The sequence below is a fragment of the Thalassophryne amazonica genome, chromosome 9, assembly GCF_902500255.1.
Source record: "Thalassophryne amazonica chromosome 9, fThaAma1.1, whole genome shotgun sequence".
NCBI classification, from domain to species: Eukaryota; Metazoa; Chordata; class Actinopteri; order Batrachoidiformes; family Batrachoididae; genus Thalassophryne; species Thalassophryne amazonica.
In genome coordinates, this window is record NC_047111.1 from 98,365,561 (window position 1) to 98,386,160 (window position 20,600).

Below are 20,600 nucleotides of genomic sequence, written 5' to 3' on the forward strand. Positions count from 1 at the left end.
CCTTCTTTAAATATTTTCTCAGCACTTGACATTATTTTACTTGGGGCAAGTAATCTTTTGTTTGCTTCCTGCTGTTTTGTTTGTTTTTAAAGATAAAACCTTTTATTGCATCAGTGTCCATTATCAACAGCATTTTTCTTTTTCTTCAGATCATTACAATCCGTTTTTTGATTCAAGCACTTCGCTGGCGTCTGATCTTGAGGTTTCAGTGTCTCTAGAGCATTTTGTCACAGGTACTGCAGAGAAGAATTCTGACAGTTGTCAGATGTAACAGTAGTGCATCGTGTATGCTCTGAGTTCCCTTCCTTCATCCCTGCTACCTTGAAAACTTGTGGGTTTAAGTCTGTGCTATTGATTGTTAGCAGCTCGCTGATGTGCCCCCAATTTCGCCTTAAATTTACTCTGACCATGAGATTACTGCTGGCATTCTCTCTCCTCTTTTGTTCTGCCAAGTGCTGCTCTTCATTTTCCCTCCTTTTAGAAGCCTCTCCCCAGTTTACTCAACTTCCTGTAGTCTTTCTTTCACTGCTGAATGCTGTCTTTCGCAGTTCTTGTAACTCTGATCTTCATCTTTCTTTTTCTTTTCTTCACTTGTTTGCTGTGTCAGACTCCTTCTGTGGTCCAAACCCTTACAACAACACTTCTCTCTTTCAATCGGAGTCCCCTGCTGTAACTGGTCTGTTCAGAGGTAGGTAAAACTTCACAAGCTCAGTTTTGAGCAAGGCATTAGACCTGCTACTCAAACATCTAACACAGTGGTCTCCAAACTATTCCAGAAAGGGCCGAGAGGGTGCAGGTTTTCTTTGCAGCCACTGACTCCACCAGGTGATTTCACTGATGAACATCATCTAACATAATAAACCTAGATGTTACTTGTCTCCTTATTAACTTTTGAAGTTCACGTCACATCATCAGGGTGTTGTTTGGTTATTCATGTGAATGGTTAAATTGAGGAAATGTTTTCCAAATTCCAAGCTTAGATTTGCAGAAGTAATAAGAATACCAAAATGTTATTAATCGGTATATAATAGTTTGAGAAATCTATTTTAGAGAAATGCTGCTTGGGTCTCAATTTATCTTAAAAAAAAAATGGGGGGTGGTGGCATTCCAACAATGGTATTTTTAGAATTGTTACAGCAGTAAAATTTTCATGCATTGCTCCTTAAACAGTAGGTGACACGATATGTAACTATTATTATTATTGTTATTTTTAGTATTTAAGAATAAAATTAAACAGTTTGAAATGTATCCCTTCCTGGTGCGCTGAAGAGATAAATATTCAAATTTTGAACTGCGCGCCACTTAAAAAAACAAAAAAAAAGAACAGGAACTTCCTGATGACTCCTGACATTGGAGAAGAAAGAAAGTGGCATCAATGCCAAAACAGTTATCTTAAATCCCCATTAAGTTATGGATTTTTACAGGCTACTAACAGCCCCATTTCGAACGAGTGGTTCTGGTTGGAGTTGCACTGTGTTTTCTTGTAAGAACTGGTAATTCTCGACGACTAAATCCTTTTGATTGGCAGGTAGAAACACTTAAATTGACAATCGTGTGTGCATGGTGTCTGCGGCTTCTCCACTCAACATGGAGGCAAAACAGAGTAATTTCAGACTTTGCTTCGTGGATCATGGCATAATTTTGTCACGTGAGACATTATTAGCAGAATGTCGTAAAACTTGTGCCAATTCAACATGCAGATCCACCTTGGATTTGCTGTGGCGACCCCAAGTGCAAACAAGGGAGCAGCCGAAGGGACTTACTAGACATTATTAGCAGATGAGGAACTCTGGGAGTCTTAACTTGCAGCACAAAGTGGCTCGTTAACAGCAAAGATTCAATTCAAGTTTGCTTATATAGCACATTTAAACACAGCTGCAGCTGACCAAAATCCTTCACAATAATAGCAATACAAAACTAAAATATTAACAAAGGAAAACCACTTAGCCAGTGTTGAAAGCCAGGGAGAAGAGATGGGTTTTCAGTCTGGACTTAAACTGTCCCACAGACTCTGAGGACCTGACAGTCAGCGGAAGATCATTCCGGAGTCATGGCGCTGCCACTGAAAAGGCTCTATCACCTCTGGATTTAAGCCTGGCTTTAAGAACAGCCAGGAGAAGCTGGTCAGCTGACTCACATACATTGGGCCTATACAGTGCAGACACTTAAAAACAATCAGCAAAATTTTATATTGAACTCGAAAGCTGACAAGGGAGCCAGTGTAAGGTGCAGAGCACAGGGGTGATGTGCTCATGCTTTTTTGTTTTAGTCAAAAGGTGGGCTGCAGCATTCTGTACACTCTGCAGGCGCTGTAGGGAGCGCTGGTCCAGCCCAACGTAGAGAGCACTACAATAATCCAGACAGGACGTTATAAATGCATGGATAGCACTTTCAAAATCAACTCGAGTAAAATTTAATTTTAGAAAGAGTCCTCGGCTGAAAAAAGCTGGCCCTGATGACAGAGTTGATGTGCTTATCAAATCTGAACACTGGGTCAACTATCACCCCTAGATTTTTTACAAAAGGGCAGCAAAAAGTGGACAGAGGACCAATAACACTGTCTTGTCCTTGTAGAGGGTTACTTTGCCCGAACACTAAAATCTGTTTTATTTTTATTAAGATTCAGAAAGTTAGTTCTCATCCAGACTTGTACATCATTCAGACAGTCCTGTAGTATTTTTACAGCAGCCTGGGTATCACAGGAAGTTACAGGAAGGTAAATCTGAATGTCTGCAAAACAATGAAAACAGACTTTGTGCTTTTTAGAAACAGACCCAAGAGGGATCATGTACAAAGCAAAGCGAAGTGGTGCTAAAATTGAGCCCTGGGGCACACCATATTTAAGAGGAGACACAGAGGAAGAGTACTGTAAAAGACGATCCATAAGCCACAATAATGGATTACAGCCGGCTCTGTAAGATGGCACCAAACTCCCATGTGACAAATGGACTTTTCTTCTGCCAAGATGGAAGGAATTTATTTTCAGATGTTGTTTTGTAAAGGTAGATAAGTTTTCAGATCTCACTGACAGGTAAGACTGTATAATTTACTCCTTGTGTGAATGGTTTTAATATTTAATACTACTAAACAATATTTATTTTAAAAATAACTGAAATTTACAGTCCCTCGTGTCATTTTTCATGTTTTGAAATGTACGAGGTCTGTTAGAAAAGTATCCAACCTTTTTTATTTTTTTCAAAAACCATATGGATTTGAATCACGTGTGATTGCATCAGACAAGCTTGAACCTTCGCCATGCGGCTCCACCGCGATGCGCGGAACTCCTCCGCACGTCTGTCTTAATGTGCTGAAAAAGTGCTGATGTCCACGTCTTTTCACAATTCCTTTGCTAGTCAGACAACATATCGGATCAAGACAGCGTCCAGTTTAGAAATGAACAGCACATTACACTGTTACAGGAGTTTTTGTCATGGAAAGAGGAGCGGCTCCACTGCAAAGCAAAGCAACGCCATGATGAAGCCTTCCAGGACATGTTGGGGCATGTCCAGCTCATGCACAATCACAATTGGATAATCACACGACTGAAAAGCAACCGAAATCCACCTGAAAACCGTCCTGTGAGACCAACACAGAGGTGGTTTTGTCCCGTGTAATGAACGGCTCCGTGGCGTGTCCCTCCGCTTTTCTTTCCATGAAAAAACTCCTGTAACAGTGGAATGTGCCGAAAAAGTGCTAATGTCCACGACTTCTGCCTTTTTGTGAAAGTCAGACGAGGTCCCGGCTCAACAAAGCATTCACATTAGAAATCATCTGGTTGTTTCAACAGGGTCTGAGCATGTCGATCGGCGCTGGGAGCGCGCCGCGCTCTCAGCAGTTGTGGGCCGTCCTTAAAGCGGCAGTAACACTCCTTAATCTGTATAATCCCCATAAAATCGTCCCTGAAAGCCATTAATTTTCCAAACGGTGTCCACCTGGAGGTCTCTCACAGTTTCTGGAAAAAAATTGATGCAGCCAAGCTCCAAATCGTTCAGACATTTATTCGCAATAAAAAATCGACGAGGGTGGACCAGTGCTCACACAAAGCCTGCTCACAGGCGAATGACGCAACCGATAGGCGTGAAAAAACTCACGCATGCGCACGAAGGTTCAAGCTTGTCTGATGCAATCACACGTGATTCAAATCCATATGGTTTTTGAAAAAAATAAAAAGGTCGGATACTTTTCTAACAGACCTCGTATGTACGTTATTCTAAGGAAAAAAACCCAAATAAAAATTCCACACTTCCTCATCACTTTTTCTGATGTCAAGGATGGTAAAACAAGCTTTCTAATTTTTTTTTTCTTTTTAATTAGTCGATTATGACCACAGAGCTGGGGGACAGTTTATCACATATACCCGCATGTTAAAATTGCCTGCATTTATTTATTTTTTATGATCACCGTTCTGTGTTCTGAACTATCAGTAAATATAGTCTCTGTCACAATGAAGGTTTTCCTCCAAGGTTTTGTCTCCCTCATTGTGGTCTAAATAAGACCCAAAAGCATAAGGGTGTGTTCCCACAGCAGCTTCAGAAAAACATTCAGACTGGACTTAAAAAGAAAACAAAAAGCTCCACACTAGAGAAAAAAAAATCATCGGTAAACAGCTCTACCTCTGCCATGTTTACAATTGATTTGGTCTTGAATCAACAGGTCCCGTTCTTGTGATGCCATAGCAACAATATGGCCGCGGCTGGGGGCTGAAATAAAGCGCAGCTGTATTTTATCCTTCACCTGCACACTTACCGTCTCTTATTGTTCAGGATATTTTTTTTAATATCAACATTTCATCATTTTTAGTGATTTGTGAACATTTGTTAGTGTCGCTTACACTTTAAAATTTGTTAGAAGTTTGTTGCCAAGTTATAACACTGTAAAAGTTGTATGAGGGGGGAAAGTCACTTATGAATGAAAAATTTTTGTATTTCCTGATAAATAAGATTCATTTATTTTTGTTATTGTTTGTGTCATTCTGTCATCTAGTTCAGACGTATTCAGCTCATTTCAGAAAGGGCCGAGAGGGTGGAGGTTTTCTTTGCAACCACCCACTCCACAGATTAACAGATGGAATCAGTTAATCAGTGAAGTCACCTGGTGGAGTGGGTGGTTGCAAAGAAGACCTGCACCCTTTCAGCCCTTTCTGGAGCAAGTTGAATACCCCTGATCTAGTTCTTAATTTGTGAACCTTTAAATGTGAAGAAAATTGTGTTGTGTAGATATTTTAGGAGCAAATTGCTGATGTATGATAGTGTACCATAAAATAGACTAGTATCATCTGCATATAGAATATTCATTCTGCCAAAAATAACAATGGATATCCTGCATGAAACTACACCTTTGTCAAAATCCAGCAAATAACACTATTTTTATTAAGGAAACTGTACATTTGAAAGTATCAAGCATGTCTTGGGGCATGGATGCTGTATGAGGATGCATGTAATGGCATGAGGCTGCTTTGTAATATAGGTGACCAATATCCCACTTTACTGAGGTCATTGTAGTTGGAGGGGTGGTGATTGTCTGAGCTTAAAAAAGATGATGGTAGCAAGACGTGAACCATTGACATTGACCTTGATGTATAATTTTGGCCATTATCTGACAATTATTATGTTTATTTGATAGGGACAGAATAAAAAGCATTGTTACAATAACAGACGCCATGTTCATAGGTCATATAGCTAATTCGCAGACCTAGTCCCTATGGAATTGTAGTATTGTGTGATGTTCTGTGATAACCCGAAAAAAACTATTACATTATCTTAAATAATGTAATCGTAATCTAATCCAAATTTTGGATTACGATTAGATTGACTTCAACTATGTGTAACGGTATTGGAAAGATTTAATAACCTCCTTGCTTCTGTTTTGACAAACACTGCAGTACAGAGAAAACGCTTTATGGCACATTTAGCTAGCAGAATAAATTTTTGTGCAGTTTTAGTAAGAAGTATGACTTTCTATGTAAAGGTAGTTGTTCCAGGACAGACTGCAGAATGAATATTAGTTGACGTTTATCTTCTTCTTCTTTTTTTCTTCTTGTGCCGACAGGGTTTACAGCCTCCCCCCCTGCCCAGCAGCTACAGAACTCTCAGGGCCTAAATGTCGACTTTGACTCTGTGTTTGGTAACAACACTAATGCCAACAACCTGGACTCCACAGGTAAGTGGTCTCCCACACGGGCTTTTCTGGACCAGGATTCTGTACTCTGTTGCCACGTTAAGTTTGGGAGACATGCTGCATGTTCAGTGGGTCATGTTTTTAATTTAACTGCACTTGTTTGTTTGGTTTTTGTGGAATGAATGCTTTTAAGTTCATCCCAAACAATGTGTCCATCTCTCTTGCAAATTGTAAAAGCAGACTTTCTAAATACTGCAGAATGATATAACATTTAGATTGAAGCCACTGACAGTTTGGTGCTGGGTAGTATTCCAAACCACCACAACACTTATTACTTTGTTCTAAGGGATTTGTCCTGCCATATTTAACATTTAGTCAACATTTTCTGTGCAATAATGGCTATATGCAATACAGTTATGTGCAATAATGACCGTGTGCAATAAGGTAAACTATAACTTTATTCTCACTCAATCTCTTCTTTTAAATTTGTTTTCTTGTCTCTTAAAATTTACTTTTTTTTACTGTGTATATGATCCAAAGACTGCACTTACTTTCATTGTACTTCTGTAATGACAATAAAGCACTTGTCTTATTTACAATTTAAGAACTAGAAAGTCAAAAATTGTAGTTTAGTAAGTGTGAGTGGCTGCCTGCACCAGTGGATTTGCCTGCATTTTACATAATAATCACTGATCAGTTCTTCAGGTCTGATTCGTTTTTGTGCCTTTTAAAGAAACCTGCTGGAATAATGTGCCGCATGATTTCGGAGAAGAGGGAGAACAAAAAAGAATTGGTTCCCTAACTGCACCACAGAGGTGTTATAGAAATGCCCTGAAGCTTTTGCCTTATTGATGTACTTGCAAAGTGTTTATTAACTCATTGAGAATATAGACGCTACATTCAGCCGCTTTGATCTCTAACGTATTAACAGTTTTTGCACCCACAGTATTGCACTGGGTTTTAGGCTGCTCACATTCTTACATCTTTTTCTCTTTTCCTGTGTCCTGGGGTTACACGCTCCCTGGGGTTGTGGCTTTTTGCATGGCATATGTATGATTGGGTGAGTTGACTGCACACACTTGTCTCAGTCTTAGCTTTGTTTAATTTTGAATGCACCTCGCTTTTTGCCTCATCCACACTTAATGATGTGTGTGTGTGTGTGTGTGTGTGTGTGTGTGTGTGTGTGTGTGTGTGTGTGTGTGTGTGTGTGTGTGTGTGTGTGTGTGTGTGTGTGTGTGTGTGTGTGTGTGTGTGTGTGTGTGTGTGTGTGTTTCATGTGCTGTCCTCTTTTTGGTGTTGTCATCACTTTCTCGGCTGTCCCCAACTCTTCCGTTTGTCCTGCTCCCCTTTTTTTTAAGATGTTTTAGGTGGAATCCTCAAACCTACAGTTCCATCCACATCTAATGAGGGCTTGACCCCCAACTGTCAACAGTCCAACAAACTGGTGTCAAATGACCTGGACTCATCATTGGCCAGTCTTGTCGGCAGTAAGTTTGTCAACGTTTTTAAGGCAATAAACTTAAAAATGTAGTAAGTCAAATTACAGTCATTGCACTAGAACCATTCGTTTTGAATGAGGCCGCTTTAAGGGAGTAAAAGTCATTTCGTGCACAACATTGTCATGAACAATTTTAATTATGTACTACATTGGTATAGACTTGTATACTTTAATATTTTTTTTATGTGGAATAACAGGCAGATCGGCATGTAGAAATTAGGGCTGGGACGGTATGCATCACGATACATGTTTATTCGATGTGTATGGTGGTTCTTCAGAATTTCACTTGTAAAAGTGTCCAAAAGCAATTTGCTATTGTGTTACAATTTATATTTGGTTTATGTAACACCAAAGCATGGTAAATTTTGAGTAATGCATTTCCAGAGACTCCCCCTTCCTCCCTGTAGCATGGTAATGGCATGGTATTTTTGTTTTTGGTAGTCACCTTCCAATGTGTGACAACCCTCAGCCTTGACTACATTAAAAAGTGGTAAATTTAGTGTGCTAGGATTTGTCGAAGTCTACTTAATTGGCAAATGCGTCTGCTACAGCGCATCAGGTTGATATCAGGCTAGTCTTACACACCTCTCTGCAGCTTCTCTCCCCCTGCCATCCCCTCATTACCCCATCCCCGTAGAGACGGTGCCTGCTCCCAGATCACCAATAACCAGTAAAAATCTATTTAAACATAAAAATTCAAAAAGAAAAAATATAGCACCTTCAACTGCACCACAGACTAAAACAGTTAAATGTGGTCTATTAAACATTAGGTCTCTCTCTTCTAAGTCCCTGTTAGTAAATGATATAATAATTGATCAACATATTGATTTATTCTGCCTTACAGAAACCTGGTTACAGCAGGATGAATATGTTAGTTTAAATGAGTCAACACCCCCGAGTCACACTAACTGCCAAAACGCTCGTAGCACGGGCCGAGGCAGAGGATTAGCAGCAATCTTCCATTCCAGCTTATTAATTAATCAAAAACCCAGACAGAGCTTTAATTCATTTGAAAGCTTGACTCTTAGGCTTGTCCATCCAAATTGGAAGTCCCAAAAACCAGTTTTATTTATCCATCGTCCACCTGGTCGTTACTGTGAGTTTCTCTGTGAATTTTCAGACCTTTTGTCTTAGTGCTTAGCTCAGATAAGATAATTATAGTGGGCGATTTTAACATCCACACAGATGCTGAGAATGACAGTCTCAACACTGCATTTAATCTATTATTAGACTCAATTGGCTTTGCTCAAAATGTAAATGAGTCCACCCACCACTTTAATCATATCTTAGATCTTGTTCTGACTTATGGTATGGAAATTGAAGACTTAACAGTATTCCCTGAAAACTCCCTTCTGTCTGATCATTTCTTAATAACATTTACATTTACTCTGATGGACTACCCAGCAGTGGGGAATAAGTTTCATTACACTAGAAGTCTTTCAGAAAGCGCTGTAACTAGGTTTAAGGATATGATTCCTTCTTTATGTTCTCTAATGCCATATACCAACAGTGCAGAGTAGCTACCTAAACTCTGTAAGTGAGATAGAGTATCTCATCAATAGTTTTACATCCTTATTGAAGACAACTTTGGATGCTGTAGCTCCTCTGAAAAAGAGAGCTTTAAATCAGAAGTGCCTGACTCCGTGGTATAACTCACAAACTCGCAGCTTAAAGCAGATAACCCGTAAGTTGGAGAGAAAATGGCGTCTCACTAATTTAGATCTTCACTTAGCCTGGAAAAAGAGTCTGTTGTTCTATAAAAAAAAGCCCTCCGTAAAGCTAGGACATCTTACTATTCATCACTAATTGAAGAAAATAAGAACAACCCCAGGTTTCTTTTCAGCACTGTAGCCAGGCTGACAGAGTCAGAGCTCTATTGAGCAGAGTATTCCTTTAACTTTAACTAGTAATGACTTCATGACTTTCTTTGCTAATAAAATTTTAACTATTAGAAAAAATGACTCATAGCCATCCCAAAGACGTATCGCTATCTTTGGCTGCTTTCAGTGATGCCGGTATTTGGTTAGACTTTCTCTCCGATTGTTCTGAGTTATTTTCATTAGTTACTTCATCCAAACCATCATCATGTCTATTAGACCCCATTCCTACCAGGCTGCTCAAGGAAGCCCTACCATTAATTAATGCTTCGATCTTAAATATGATCAATCTATCTTTATTAGTTGGCTATGTACCACAGGCTTTTAAGGTGGCAGTAATTAAACCATTACTTAAAAAGCCATCACTTGACCCAGCTATCTTAGCTAATTATAGGCCAATCTCCAACCTTCCTTTCCTCTCAAAAAATCTTGAAAGGGTAGTTGTAAAACAGCTAACTGATCATCTGCAGCGGAATGGTCTATTTGAAGAGTTTCAGTCAGGTTTTAGAATTCATCATAGTATAGAAACAGCATTAGTGAAGGTTACAAATGATGTTCTTATGGCCTCAGACAGTGGACTCATCTCTGTGCTTGTTCTGTTAGACCTCAGTGCTGCTTTTGATACTGTTGACCATAAAATTTTATTACAGAGATTAGAGCATGCCATAGGTATTAAAGGCACTGCGCTGCGGTGGTTTGAATCATATTTATCTAATAGATTACAATTTGTTCATGTAAATGGGGAATCTTCTTCACAGACTAAGGTTAATTAAGGGGTTCCACAAGGTTCTGTGCTAGGAACAATTTTATTCACTTTATACATGTTTCCCTTAGGCAGTATTATTATACGGCATTGCTTAAATTTTCATTGTTACGCAGATGATACCCAGCTTTATCTATCCATGAAGCCAGAGGACACACACCAATTAGCTAAACTGCAGGATTGTCTTACAGACATAGACATGGATGACCTCTAATTTCCTGCTTTTAAACTCAGATAAAACTGAAGTTATTGTACTTGGCCCCACAAATCATAGAAACATGGTGTCTAACCAGATCCTTACTCTGGATGGCATTACCCTGACCTCTAGTAATACTGTGAGAAATCTTGGAGTCATTTTTGATCAGGATATGTCATTCAATGCACATATTAAACAAATATGTAGGACTGCTTTTTTGCATTTACGCAATATCTCTAAAATTAGAAAGGTCTTGTCTCAGTGATGCTGAAAAACTAATTCATGCATTTATTTCCTCTAGGCTGGACTATTGTAATTCATTATTATCAGGTTGTCCTAAAAGTTCCCTGAAAAGCCTTCAGTTAATTCAAAATGCTGCAGCTAGAGTACTAATAGGGACTAGGAGAGAGCATATCTCACCCATATTGGCCTCTCTTCATTGGCTTCCTGTTAATTTTAGAATAGAATTATTATAAAATTATTCTTCTTACTTATAAGGTTTTGAATAATCAGGTCCTATCTTATCTTAGGGACCTCATAGTACCATATCACCCCAATAGAGTGCTTCGCTCTCAGACTGCAGGCTTACTTGTAGTTCCTAGGGTTTGTAAGAGTAGAATGGGAGGCAGAGCCTTCAGCTTTCAGGCTCCTCTCCTGTGGCACCAACTCCCAATTCGGATCAGAGAGACAGACACACTCTCTACTTTTAAGATTAGGCTTAAAACTTTCCTTTTTGCTAAAGCTTATAGTTAGGGCTGGATCAGGTGACCCTGAACCATCCCTTAGTTATGCTGCTATAGACTTAGACTGCTGGGGGTTTCCCATGATGCACTGAGTGTTTCTTTCTGTTTTTGCTCTGTATGCACCACTCTGCATTTAATCATTAGTGATTGATCTCTGCTCCCCTCCACAGCATGTCTTTTCCTGGTTCTCTCCCTCAGCCCCAACCAGTCCCAGCAGAAGACTGCCCCTCCCTGAGCCTGGTTCTGCTGGAGGTTTCTTCCTGTTAAAAGGGAGTTTTTCCTTCCCACTGTTGCCAAGTGCTTGCTCACAGCGGGTCGTTTTGACCATTGGGGTTTTTCCGTAATTATTGTATGACCTTGCCTTACAATATAAAGCGCCTTGGGGCAACTGTTTGTTGTGAGTTGGTGCTATATAAATAAAATTGATTTGATTTGATATCTCTAACGGATTTGTTACTTGCCATTCAGATTGGGAGGCACTTGAGCAAATTGCTCAGCCATGGCATGCTTGGACTCCCCATCTTAAACCGGTCCCAGTTGGCTCACATACAGTCAACACATATCAGATGTTTCGCATACAAATCGACTCCTGTACTTAGTTTTTGCTTTTTGTGACCATCAATCGTGATAGTACATATTGATCATTGCTCAGTTTGACAGTGTTATAACTGTCTACCATTGTCTCTGTGTATGGGTATGTGCACCGTGTGTGTACACATCTGCTTGAAATGGAAGTGATGTTGCATAATACTCTGGCATGCAACAAATGTATTGTCTTCTGCAGAACAGAAGCTGTGCAACATTTTGTCCACCTCATCTTTAAGCAGCAGAATTTGAATTCTATCAATTCTCAAATCAAACTCAAATGTTATGTAAAAATTGAATGTTGCAGTGTTGTATCAAATTCTCCCACCCCTAATAGAAAGTATGTGCACTCTTACAGAGGCTTTGAATCCCCCCGCCCACCCAATAAAAAGAAAACTTGCATTCTGATGACTTTAGTTTCATTGTAATACCACCCCCACAACCATCCTACAGCAACTCATTTATTTGAGGTTTCCTTTAACGTAAAATGTGTACTTTGCCACATGTATTGTAAGTGTGTTGTTTTCGTGGCGGTGCATTCATTGTTTTGCTTCTGTCTTGTTTAGATCTGGGAATTGGAAATGGCACAGTGAAGAAGTAAGTCTGTTCAGGTAATTAACAGTCACAGAACACTAAGCACAGCTGACATCTTTGCCTGAACTGAACACTTTAGTGATCTTCATTGGAGTCAGCCTGGTGAGAAGAAACTGACTGGCGGAACCAATTGGCAGCCCAAAATGGCTCCTTCCACCACCTGGAACCCTGCAAACATGGTATGGAACCATTTATGTCTCTGACCTTATCTATCACAAAGAACAAAAGGCAGCAATCTAGACTGCCTTTGTAGCGGTGGCTCCACTATGTTCCTGTAAATGCTAAAGTATTTTTGGCAGCCTTCACACTTGCCAGACAGGCCACACAGACTGAGGTGTAGGTGAGTAGCTGGAATGTGTTATTCTGAGATGCAATTTTGATCTTTGTTCATGCACATTTGTTGCCAAATGGGACACAGTCTTAAGCCCCTTTCACAATGGACCTGCTTCAAGTTACATTAGCTGCGTATCTAATGTCTGCGTCAGTTGTGCCCAGCAGGGGGTGAGAAGCTTGAGGAAGTGAGTGCAGAGGAGCTGCAGGCAGACCATGTGTGCTCTGATTTCTCTTCTAGTTTATATTTCTTCTTGTGCCACACTGCAGGTCAGCACTCTGTTTTTTTTTTTTCCGAGTTTATATTTCTTCCTTTGACTGCGGAGCTGCAGCTGGTATAAAAAGTTCAACAATCCTGCATGATTTATAGCTCTGCAGCAATGGAGCACAGCAGGAAGCATAAATTGACGTCAGGTGATATCCAGTCATGTTAAGTACCGTTACATTACCTCAACTTGTGAGAAAACTACTACTTCTGCGTCCAGTGCTCTATGCAGAAAAAACGTTTAATTTTTGACGTCTGTTTCGCATCGCCCTTTGCATTCCTCACGGTGTTGTGGCCTTACGCTGCATCAGCTCAGCACTAGTTGCATCAACGTGGCATCATCATGACGCCTCATTAAGCAACTCAAAGCAGGCATGGTGTGAAAGGGGCTTTATCTTGACACACTGAGCGTCACTCCATAAGGATGTCTTTAAATTACTTTTTAAACTTAAATTATAAATGTAACGACTCAAAATGAAGTAAGATCTAAACCATTTAGTTATGTTCTAATATTTATTTACCTAGCAAAGGTTTCCCCCGCCTTCTGATTTATTTAATTAATATTTCTTGTTTTTTGAAATTTGCAACTGTTCTTGTGACTCAACAAAGAACTGCATGCATTTTCCACAATCCGTAAGTCTGTCCTTAACATGTTTTAAGGCTTTTTAGGTATTTTCTCTGTTTACTAACATTTTCGTGATCTGATGCGCCACTTTGTGCAGAAACAATGCTCCCACAAGCAGCACCAAACTTGTTTGTAGGAAGGGCAAAGGTTTTGATGAACATTAGCCACCCTCACAATGTGATGGCATTTAACCAACTTTGACTTGCAATTAAAAAATATAGTCTGTCTTTTTAGTTTTTCTGACTGGTCAGTGTGAGCATTGAGTAGCTTTGGGGCAGAAGGACTAAGAGCATGTTCTTCAGGCTACCTCCTCAACATCTTGCATCTGGCTATAATATCCTGTTCAGTGATTAAAATGACAGTTGTGGTGAGCTTGTGGCGTATTGCACGACTTAAGCCTTATTTGAACCAAAAAATAAATAAAAACTACCAAGGTTTCAGACAGCACAGGACATAATAATGTCAAGATTTCCCGGTGATTAGATCACTTTAAAACAAGTTTCTTCAGGTAAACACAGATAATTGTGACCAAGGCAGGTGTGTGTGTGTGTGTGGGGGGGTGGGGGCGGCGGCTGAGTGAAATGTCCTTAAAACAGACCGAATGCTGTCTGAGTGAATCCTGAAAGTAGGTCTTCAATGCAATGAAACAAGCAGAGTCTGTGATGAAAGCGCCAATTTTGTCACGATCATCACGTCTGACTCACTTGTGCCTCCCTCGGCAAAGACTGAATAGTTAATGAAATGCATCCTTCTCCACAGGGCTGTGTGTTAGACAAATCTGGGTTTGTTATCACTGCAGGGGCTGTTGGAGAAGCAAGTCGTACCCCCCCCCCCCCCCCCTTTCTACAAGGCAATCTGCACCTGCCAGTAGCTGTTTTTACCTTCAGGACTCAACAGTGTCCTTTCACTGGTGTCTTTGTTAGTTGTTAGCCTGTTCATGTGGCCCATCTTTGAGACGACATAATTTGGCCACATCTGTTTTCTCACCATTAGTGATTTTTCTACCAGATGCTTTTCACTTAAACACAAAAAAAAGGATTTTTGAGTGGCACATTTTGGTATCTGGTGTCTTAAAAGCTGTTTTCCCTTGTGAGTATTGATATAAACAAACTTGAATTTACAATGAATAGTACTTATTAAAGCTACAGTGTGTAAGATTTATGGGAATTCATTAGCAGAAATGGAAAATTGAATTCTTAATCTGTTCATGAGGCTGTAATCATCAGAAATGTCAAATCGGTCTTCATGAGCTTAGAATGAGTCCTTCATATCTACATTGGAGCAGACGCCCTGAGGGAGGCCGCATGATGATGCAGTTTCCCCAAGGCGGACGTGCTTACTCCCTTTTGCACATCTTTGAGCAGCTTTAACCCTATAAAGCCCACCCTGTGAAATAATTGTCAGAAAATGCTATTTTTTTTAAACAAGAGTCTTTATTGGACCTTTTAACAAACCCACCAAAAAAACAAAAAACAAAACCCTTTTTGCATATGAGTTTTTATTTGTATCATATTTGCTACATTGGGCATTCTAGCATAAAAACATCCATTTTAAATCCAGAGCAAACATAACATTTCAAACCTATAAAATGCTGCATTTTCTTAGGGAAATTACTGTGGATCACTTGTTTCAGGCAGCCATTATGAATGTCTCATCTGAAGGCCCTCTGATGCATAAGATACTGACATCTGGTGGTTTGTCTGTGCACTACAAGTATCTCATTGTATACGATGGGTTTTTGGGGAGAAAATATCACACTAATGAAGCAGACATCTCAGAAAATCCTGTATCAAATATGATACACTTGGCGTTATAGGGTTAAGACTTTAGGAGGGGGAAAAAAGGGAACCAGTGCTTGCTCCCCTATACGCTTTCTACTTGTTGCTAGTGCAAGCTAACAAGTTTGAGAAGCCTCATTTGTATGAAATGGAGGATCTTATATACTGTTTGTAACAAGGCATGTGACTGAATAATCATAGCCAAAGAAGTGAAACATGAAGGGAAAGTAAGCATGACCAGTGGCTACTTCACATTTTAGGATTAGAGTAACCGTCCCTGTTCACTCAGCCAGTGGTGGGAGTGGCAGTTATGTGATTATCACATCTCACTGTTGATTGCAGAAAAGTCAGTGGTTTAAGGAGTTCAGGAGTTCTTATGGAAATGTGGGTGCTTCAGTCGAGGAGAAAGTGAGCAAATATTGGTGGTGGCCTCTTTCAATGGGGAATTTTCAAGATCCACCACCATCTTGAAATTGAGACTTCCAGTTAGTGAGCCTCTCGCTCGAGTGTTTGGCATCATTAGAAACACCTGCTCAGCTGCCAGATTTCCAGGGAGTGAAATGGCCACTGGAGGCGAATTCCACGCCGTATTAGAAAGACATTTTGTTGTTAACCCACAAGGAATGAGGAGTGCTGCAGTGGTGTGAATATCGATCTAAAGCCCCGGTCACACAGCACTAACTAAGGACACTGAAGCCAAAACGAAACAATAAATCTGGACTTGTGTTGACTTTCAGAGACGTCATTTAACTCTCGTCCAGCTTCATTCCTGTACGAATCCCGACGACAGCTTCAAGTTGTCTGTATTCCGTTTTGCTTTCTGTCTTGATGGTTCCTCATCATTTGCATAATTCCTGTACCGTTAGTGTTCCGTTTGACTGTATTCAACTTTGTCTAACCTCCCAAGTCCTACGTCTTGTGCAAACATTGTGCACACACACAAGCAGCTGTGACCGGGGCTTCATTGCTAGGATTTGCAAATCCTCTTCAAACTATATTCAATTGAATACACCACAAAGACAAGATATTTAATGTTCAAACTGATAAACTTTATTGTTTTTGTGCAAATATTTGCTCATTTTTAAATGGATGCCTGCAACACATTTCAAAAAAGCTGGGACAGTGGTATGTTTCCCACTGTTACATCACCTTTCCTTCTAACAACACTGAATAAGCGTTTGGGAACTAAGGACACTAATTGTTGAAGCGTTATAGGTGGAATTCTTTCCCTTTGTTGCTTGATGTACGCCTTCAGTTGTTCAACAGTCCAGGTTTCCGTTGTCGTATTTTGCGCTTGATAATGCACCACACATTTTCAATGGGCGACAGGTCTGGACTGCAGGCAGGCCAGTCTAGTACCCACACTCTATTACTACAAAGCCACACTGTTGTAACAGGTGCAGAATGTGGCTTGGCATTGTCTTGCTGAAATAAGCAGGGACGTCCCTGAAAAAGACTTTGCTTGAATGGCAGCATGTGTTGCTCCGAAACCTGGATGTACCTTTCAGCATTGATGGTGCCATCACGGATGTTTAAGTTGCCCATGCCATGGGCACTAACACACCCCCATACCATCACAGATGCTGGCTTTTTAACTTTGCGCTGGTACCAATCTGCATGGTCATTTTCCTCTTTTGTCCAGAGGACACAATGTCCACGATTTCCAAAAACAATTTGAGATGTGGACTCAGACCACAGCACACTTTTCCACTTTGCATCTGTCCATTTCAAATGAGCTCAGGCCCAGAGAAGGTGGTGGCGCTTCTGGATGTTTTTGATGTATGGCTTTCGCTTTGCATGGTAGAGTTTTAATTTGCACTTGTAGATGTAGCGACAAACTGTTAACTGACAATGATTTTCTGAGGTGTTCCTGAGCCCACGCGGTAAAATCCTTTAGACAATGATGTCGGTTTTTAATGCAGTGCCACCTGAGGGATCGAAGGTCACAGGCATTCAATGTTGGTTTTCTGCCTTGCCACTTGCGTGTAGAAATTTCGTTATCCAGATTCTCTGAATCTTCTGATTATATTATGGACTGTAGATGATGGAATCCCTAAATTCCGTACAATCGAATGTTGAGAAATATTGTTCTTAAACTGTTGGACTTTTTTTTTTAAGCAGTTGTTCACAAAGTGGTGATCCTTGTCCCATCTTTGTTGTTGAAGGGCTGAGCCTTTTGGGATGCTCTTTTATACCCAATCATGATACTCACCTGTTTCCAGTTAACCTTTTCACCTGTGGAATGTTCCAAACAGGTGTTCTTTGAGCATTCATCAACTTTCCCAGTCTTTTGTTGCGACACACCTGCCGAGGATCAAACTCTGGTTATTGGCGACTCTGTTTTGCGAAATGTGAAGTTAGCGACACCAGCAACCATAGTCAATTGTCTTCCGGGGGCCAGAGCAGGCGACATTGAAGGAAATTTGAAACTGCTGGCTAAGGCTAAGCGTAAATTTGGTAAGATTGTAATTCACGTCGGCAGTAATGACACCCGGTTACGCCAATCGGAGGTCACTAAAATTAACATTAAATCGGTGTGTAACTTTGCAAAAACAATGTCGGACTCTGTAGTTTTCTCTGGGCCCCTCCCCAATCAGACCGGGAGTGACATGTTTAGCCGCATGTTCTCCTTGAATTGCTGGCTGTCTGAGTGGTGTCCAAAAAATGAGGTGGGCTTCATAGATAATTGGCAAAGCTTCTGGGGAAAACCTGGTCTTGTTAGGAGAGACGGCATCCATCCCACTTTGGATGGAGCAGCTCTCATTTCAAGAAATCTGGCCAATTTTCTTAAATCCTCCAAACCGTGACTATCCAGGGTTGGGACCAGGAAGCAGAGTTGTAGTCTTACACACCTCTCTGCAGCTTCTCTCCCCCTGCCATCCCCTCATTACCCCATCCCCGTAGAGACGGTGCCTGCTCCCAGACCACCAATAACCAGCAAAAATCTATTTAAGCATAAAAATTCAAAAAGAAAAAATAATATAGCACCTTCAACTGCACCACAGACTAAAACAGTTAAATGTGGTCTATTAAACATTAGGTCTCTCTCTTCTAAGTCCCTGTTGGTAAATGATATAATAATTGATCAACATATTGATTTATTCTGCCTTACAGAAACCTGGTTACAGCAGGATGAATATGTTAGTTTAAATGAGTCAACACCCCCGAGTCACACTAACTGTCAGAATGCTCGTAGCACGGGCCGGGGCGGAGGATTAGCAGCAATCTTCCATTCCAGCTTATGAATTAATCAAAAACCTAGACAGAGCTTTAATTCATTTGAAAGCTTGACTCTTAGTCTTGTCCATCCAAATTGGAAGTCCCAAAAAACAGTTTTATTATCTATCGTCCACCTGGTCGTTACTGTGAGTTTCTCTGTGAATTTTCAGACCGTTTGTCTGACTTAGTGCTTAGCTCAGATAAGATAATTATAGTGGGCGATTTTAACATCCACACAGATGCTGAGAATGACAGCCTCAACACTGCATTTAATCTATTATTAGACTCTATTGGCTTTGCTCAAAAAGTAAGAGTCCACCCACCACTTTAATCATATCTTAGATCTTGTTCTGACTTATGGTATGGAAATAGAAGACTTAACAGTATTCCCTGAAAACTCCCTTCTGTCTGATCATTTCTTAATAACGTTTACATTTACTCTGATGGACTACCCAGCAGTGGGGAATAAGTTTCATTACACTAGAAGTCTTTCAGAAAGCGCTGTAACTAGGTTTAAGGATATGTTTCCTGTTCTCTAATGCCATATACCAACACAGTGCAGAGTAGCTACCTAAACTCTGTAAGTGAGATAGAGTATCTCGTCAATAGTTTTACATCCTCATTGAAGACAACTTTGGATGCTGTAGCTCCTCTAAAAAAGAGAGCTTTAAATCAGAAGTGCCTGACTCCGTGGTATAACTCACAAACTCGTAGCTTAAAGCAGATAACCCGTAAGTTGGAGAGGAAATGGCGTCTCACTAATTTAGAAGATCTTCACTTAGCCTGGAAAAAGAGTCTGTTGCTCTATAAAAAAGCCCTCCGTAAAGCTAGGACATCTTTCTACTCATCACTAATTGAAGAAAATAAGAACAACCCCAGGTTTCTTTTCAGCACTGTAGCCAGGCTGACAAAGAGTCAGAGCTCTATTGAGCTGAGTATTCCATTAACTTTAACTAGTAATGACTTCATGACTTTCTTTGCTAACAAAATTTTAACTATTAGAGAAAAAATTACTCATAACCATCCCAAAGACGTATCGTTATCTTTGGCTGCTTTCAGTGATGCCGGTATTTGGTTAGACTCTTTCTCTCCGATTGTTCTGTCTGAGTTATTTTCATTAGTTACTTCATCCAAACCATCAACATGTTTATTAGACCCCATTCCTACCAGGCTGCTCAAGGAAGCCCTACCATTATTTAATGCTTCAATCTTAAATATGATCAATCTATCTTTGTTAGTTGGCTATGTACCACAGGCTTTTAAGGTGGCAGTAATTAAACCATTACTTAAAAAGCCATCACTTGACCCAGCTATCTTAGCTAATTATAGGCCAATCTCCAACCTTCCTTTTCTCTCAAAAATTCTTGGAAGGGTAGTTGTAAAACAGCTAACTGATCATCTGCAGAGGAATGGTCTATTTGAAGAGTTTCAGTCAGGTTTTAGAATTCATCATAGTACAGAAACAGCATTAGTGAAGGTTACAAATGATCTTCTTATGGCCTCAGACAGTGGACTCATCTCTTTGCTTGTTCTGTTAGACCTCAGTGCTGCTTTTGATACTGTTGACCATAAAATTTTATTACAGAGATTAGAGCATGCCATAGGTATTAAAGGCACTGCGCTGCGGTGGTTTGAATCATATTTATCTAATAGATTACAATTTGTTCATGTAAATGGGGAATCTTCTTCACAGACTAAAGTTAATTATGGAGTTCCACAAGGTTATGTGCTAGGACCAATTTTATTCACTTTATACATGCTTCCCTTAGGCAGTATTATTAGACGGTATTGCTTAAATTTTCATTGTTATGCAGATGATACCCAGCTTTATCTATCCATGAAGCCAGAGGACACACACCAATTAGCTAAACTGCAGGATTGTCTTACAGACATAAAGACATGGATGACCTCTAATTTCCTGCTTTTAAACTCAGATAAAACGGAAGTTATTGTACTTGGCCCCACAAATCTTAGAAACATGGTGTCTAACCAGATCCTTACTCTGGATGG

At 40.1% G+C, this 20,600-nt stretch overlaps 1 protein-coding gene across 20 annotated transcripts in view; it reads left to right on the forward strand.

The window, feature by feature from the left end:
* picalma (phosphatidylinositol binding clathrin assembly protein a) overlaps nt 1-20,600 on the forward strand; it is a 125,681-nt gene that overhangs the window by 90,790 nt on the left and 14,291 nt on the right. For 5 of the 20 annotated variants that reach the window (XM_034178822.1, XM_034178829.1, XM_034178824.1 and 2 more), the window contains 6 exons: nt 150-233; nt 608-688; nt 6,049-6,159; nt 7,476-7,604; nt 12,346-12,376; nt 12,453-12,552. In XM_034178822.1, coding sequence (XP_034034713.1) covers nt 150-233; nt 608-688; nt 6,049-6,159; nt 7,476-7,604; nt 12,346-12,376; nt 12,453-12,552 — 536 coding nt within the window. The remainder of the gene's footprint in view (nt 1-149; nt 234-607; nt 689-6,048; nt 6,160-7,475; nt 7,605-12,345; nt 12,377-12,452; nt 12,553-20,600) is intronic. The other 15 variants (XM_034178830.1, XM_034178834.1, XM_034178842.1 and 12 more) reach the window with 7 other exon arrangements.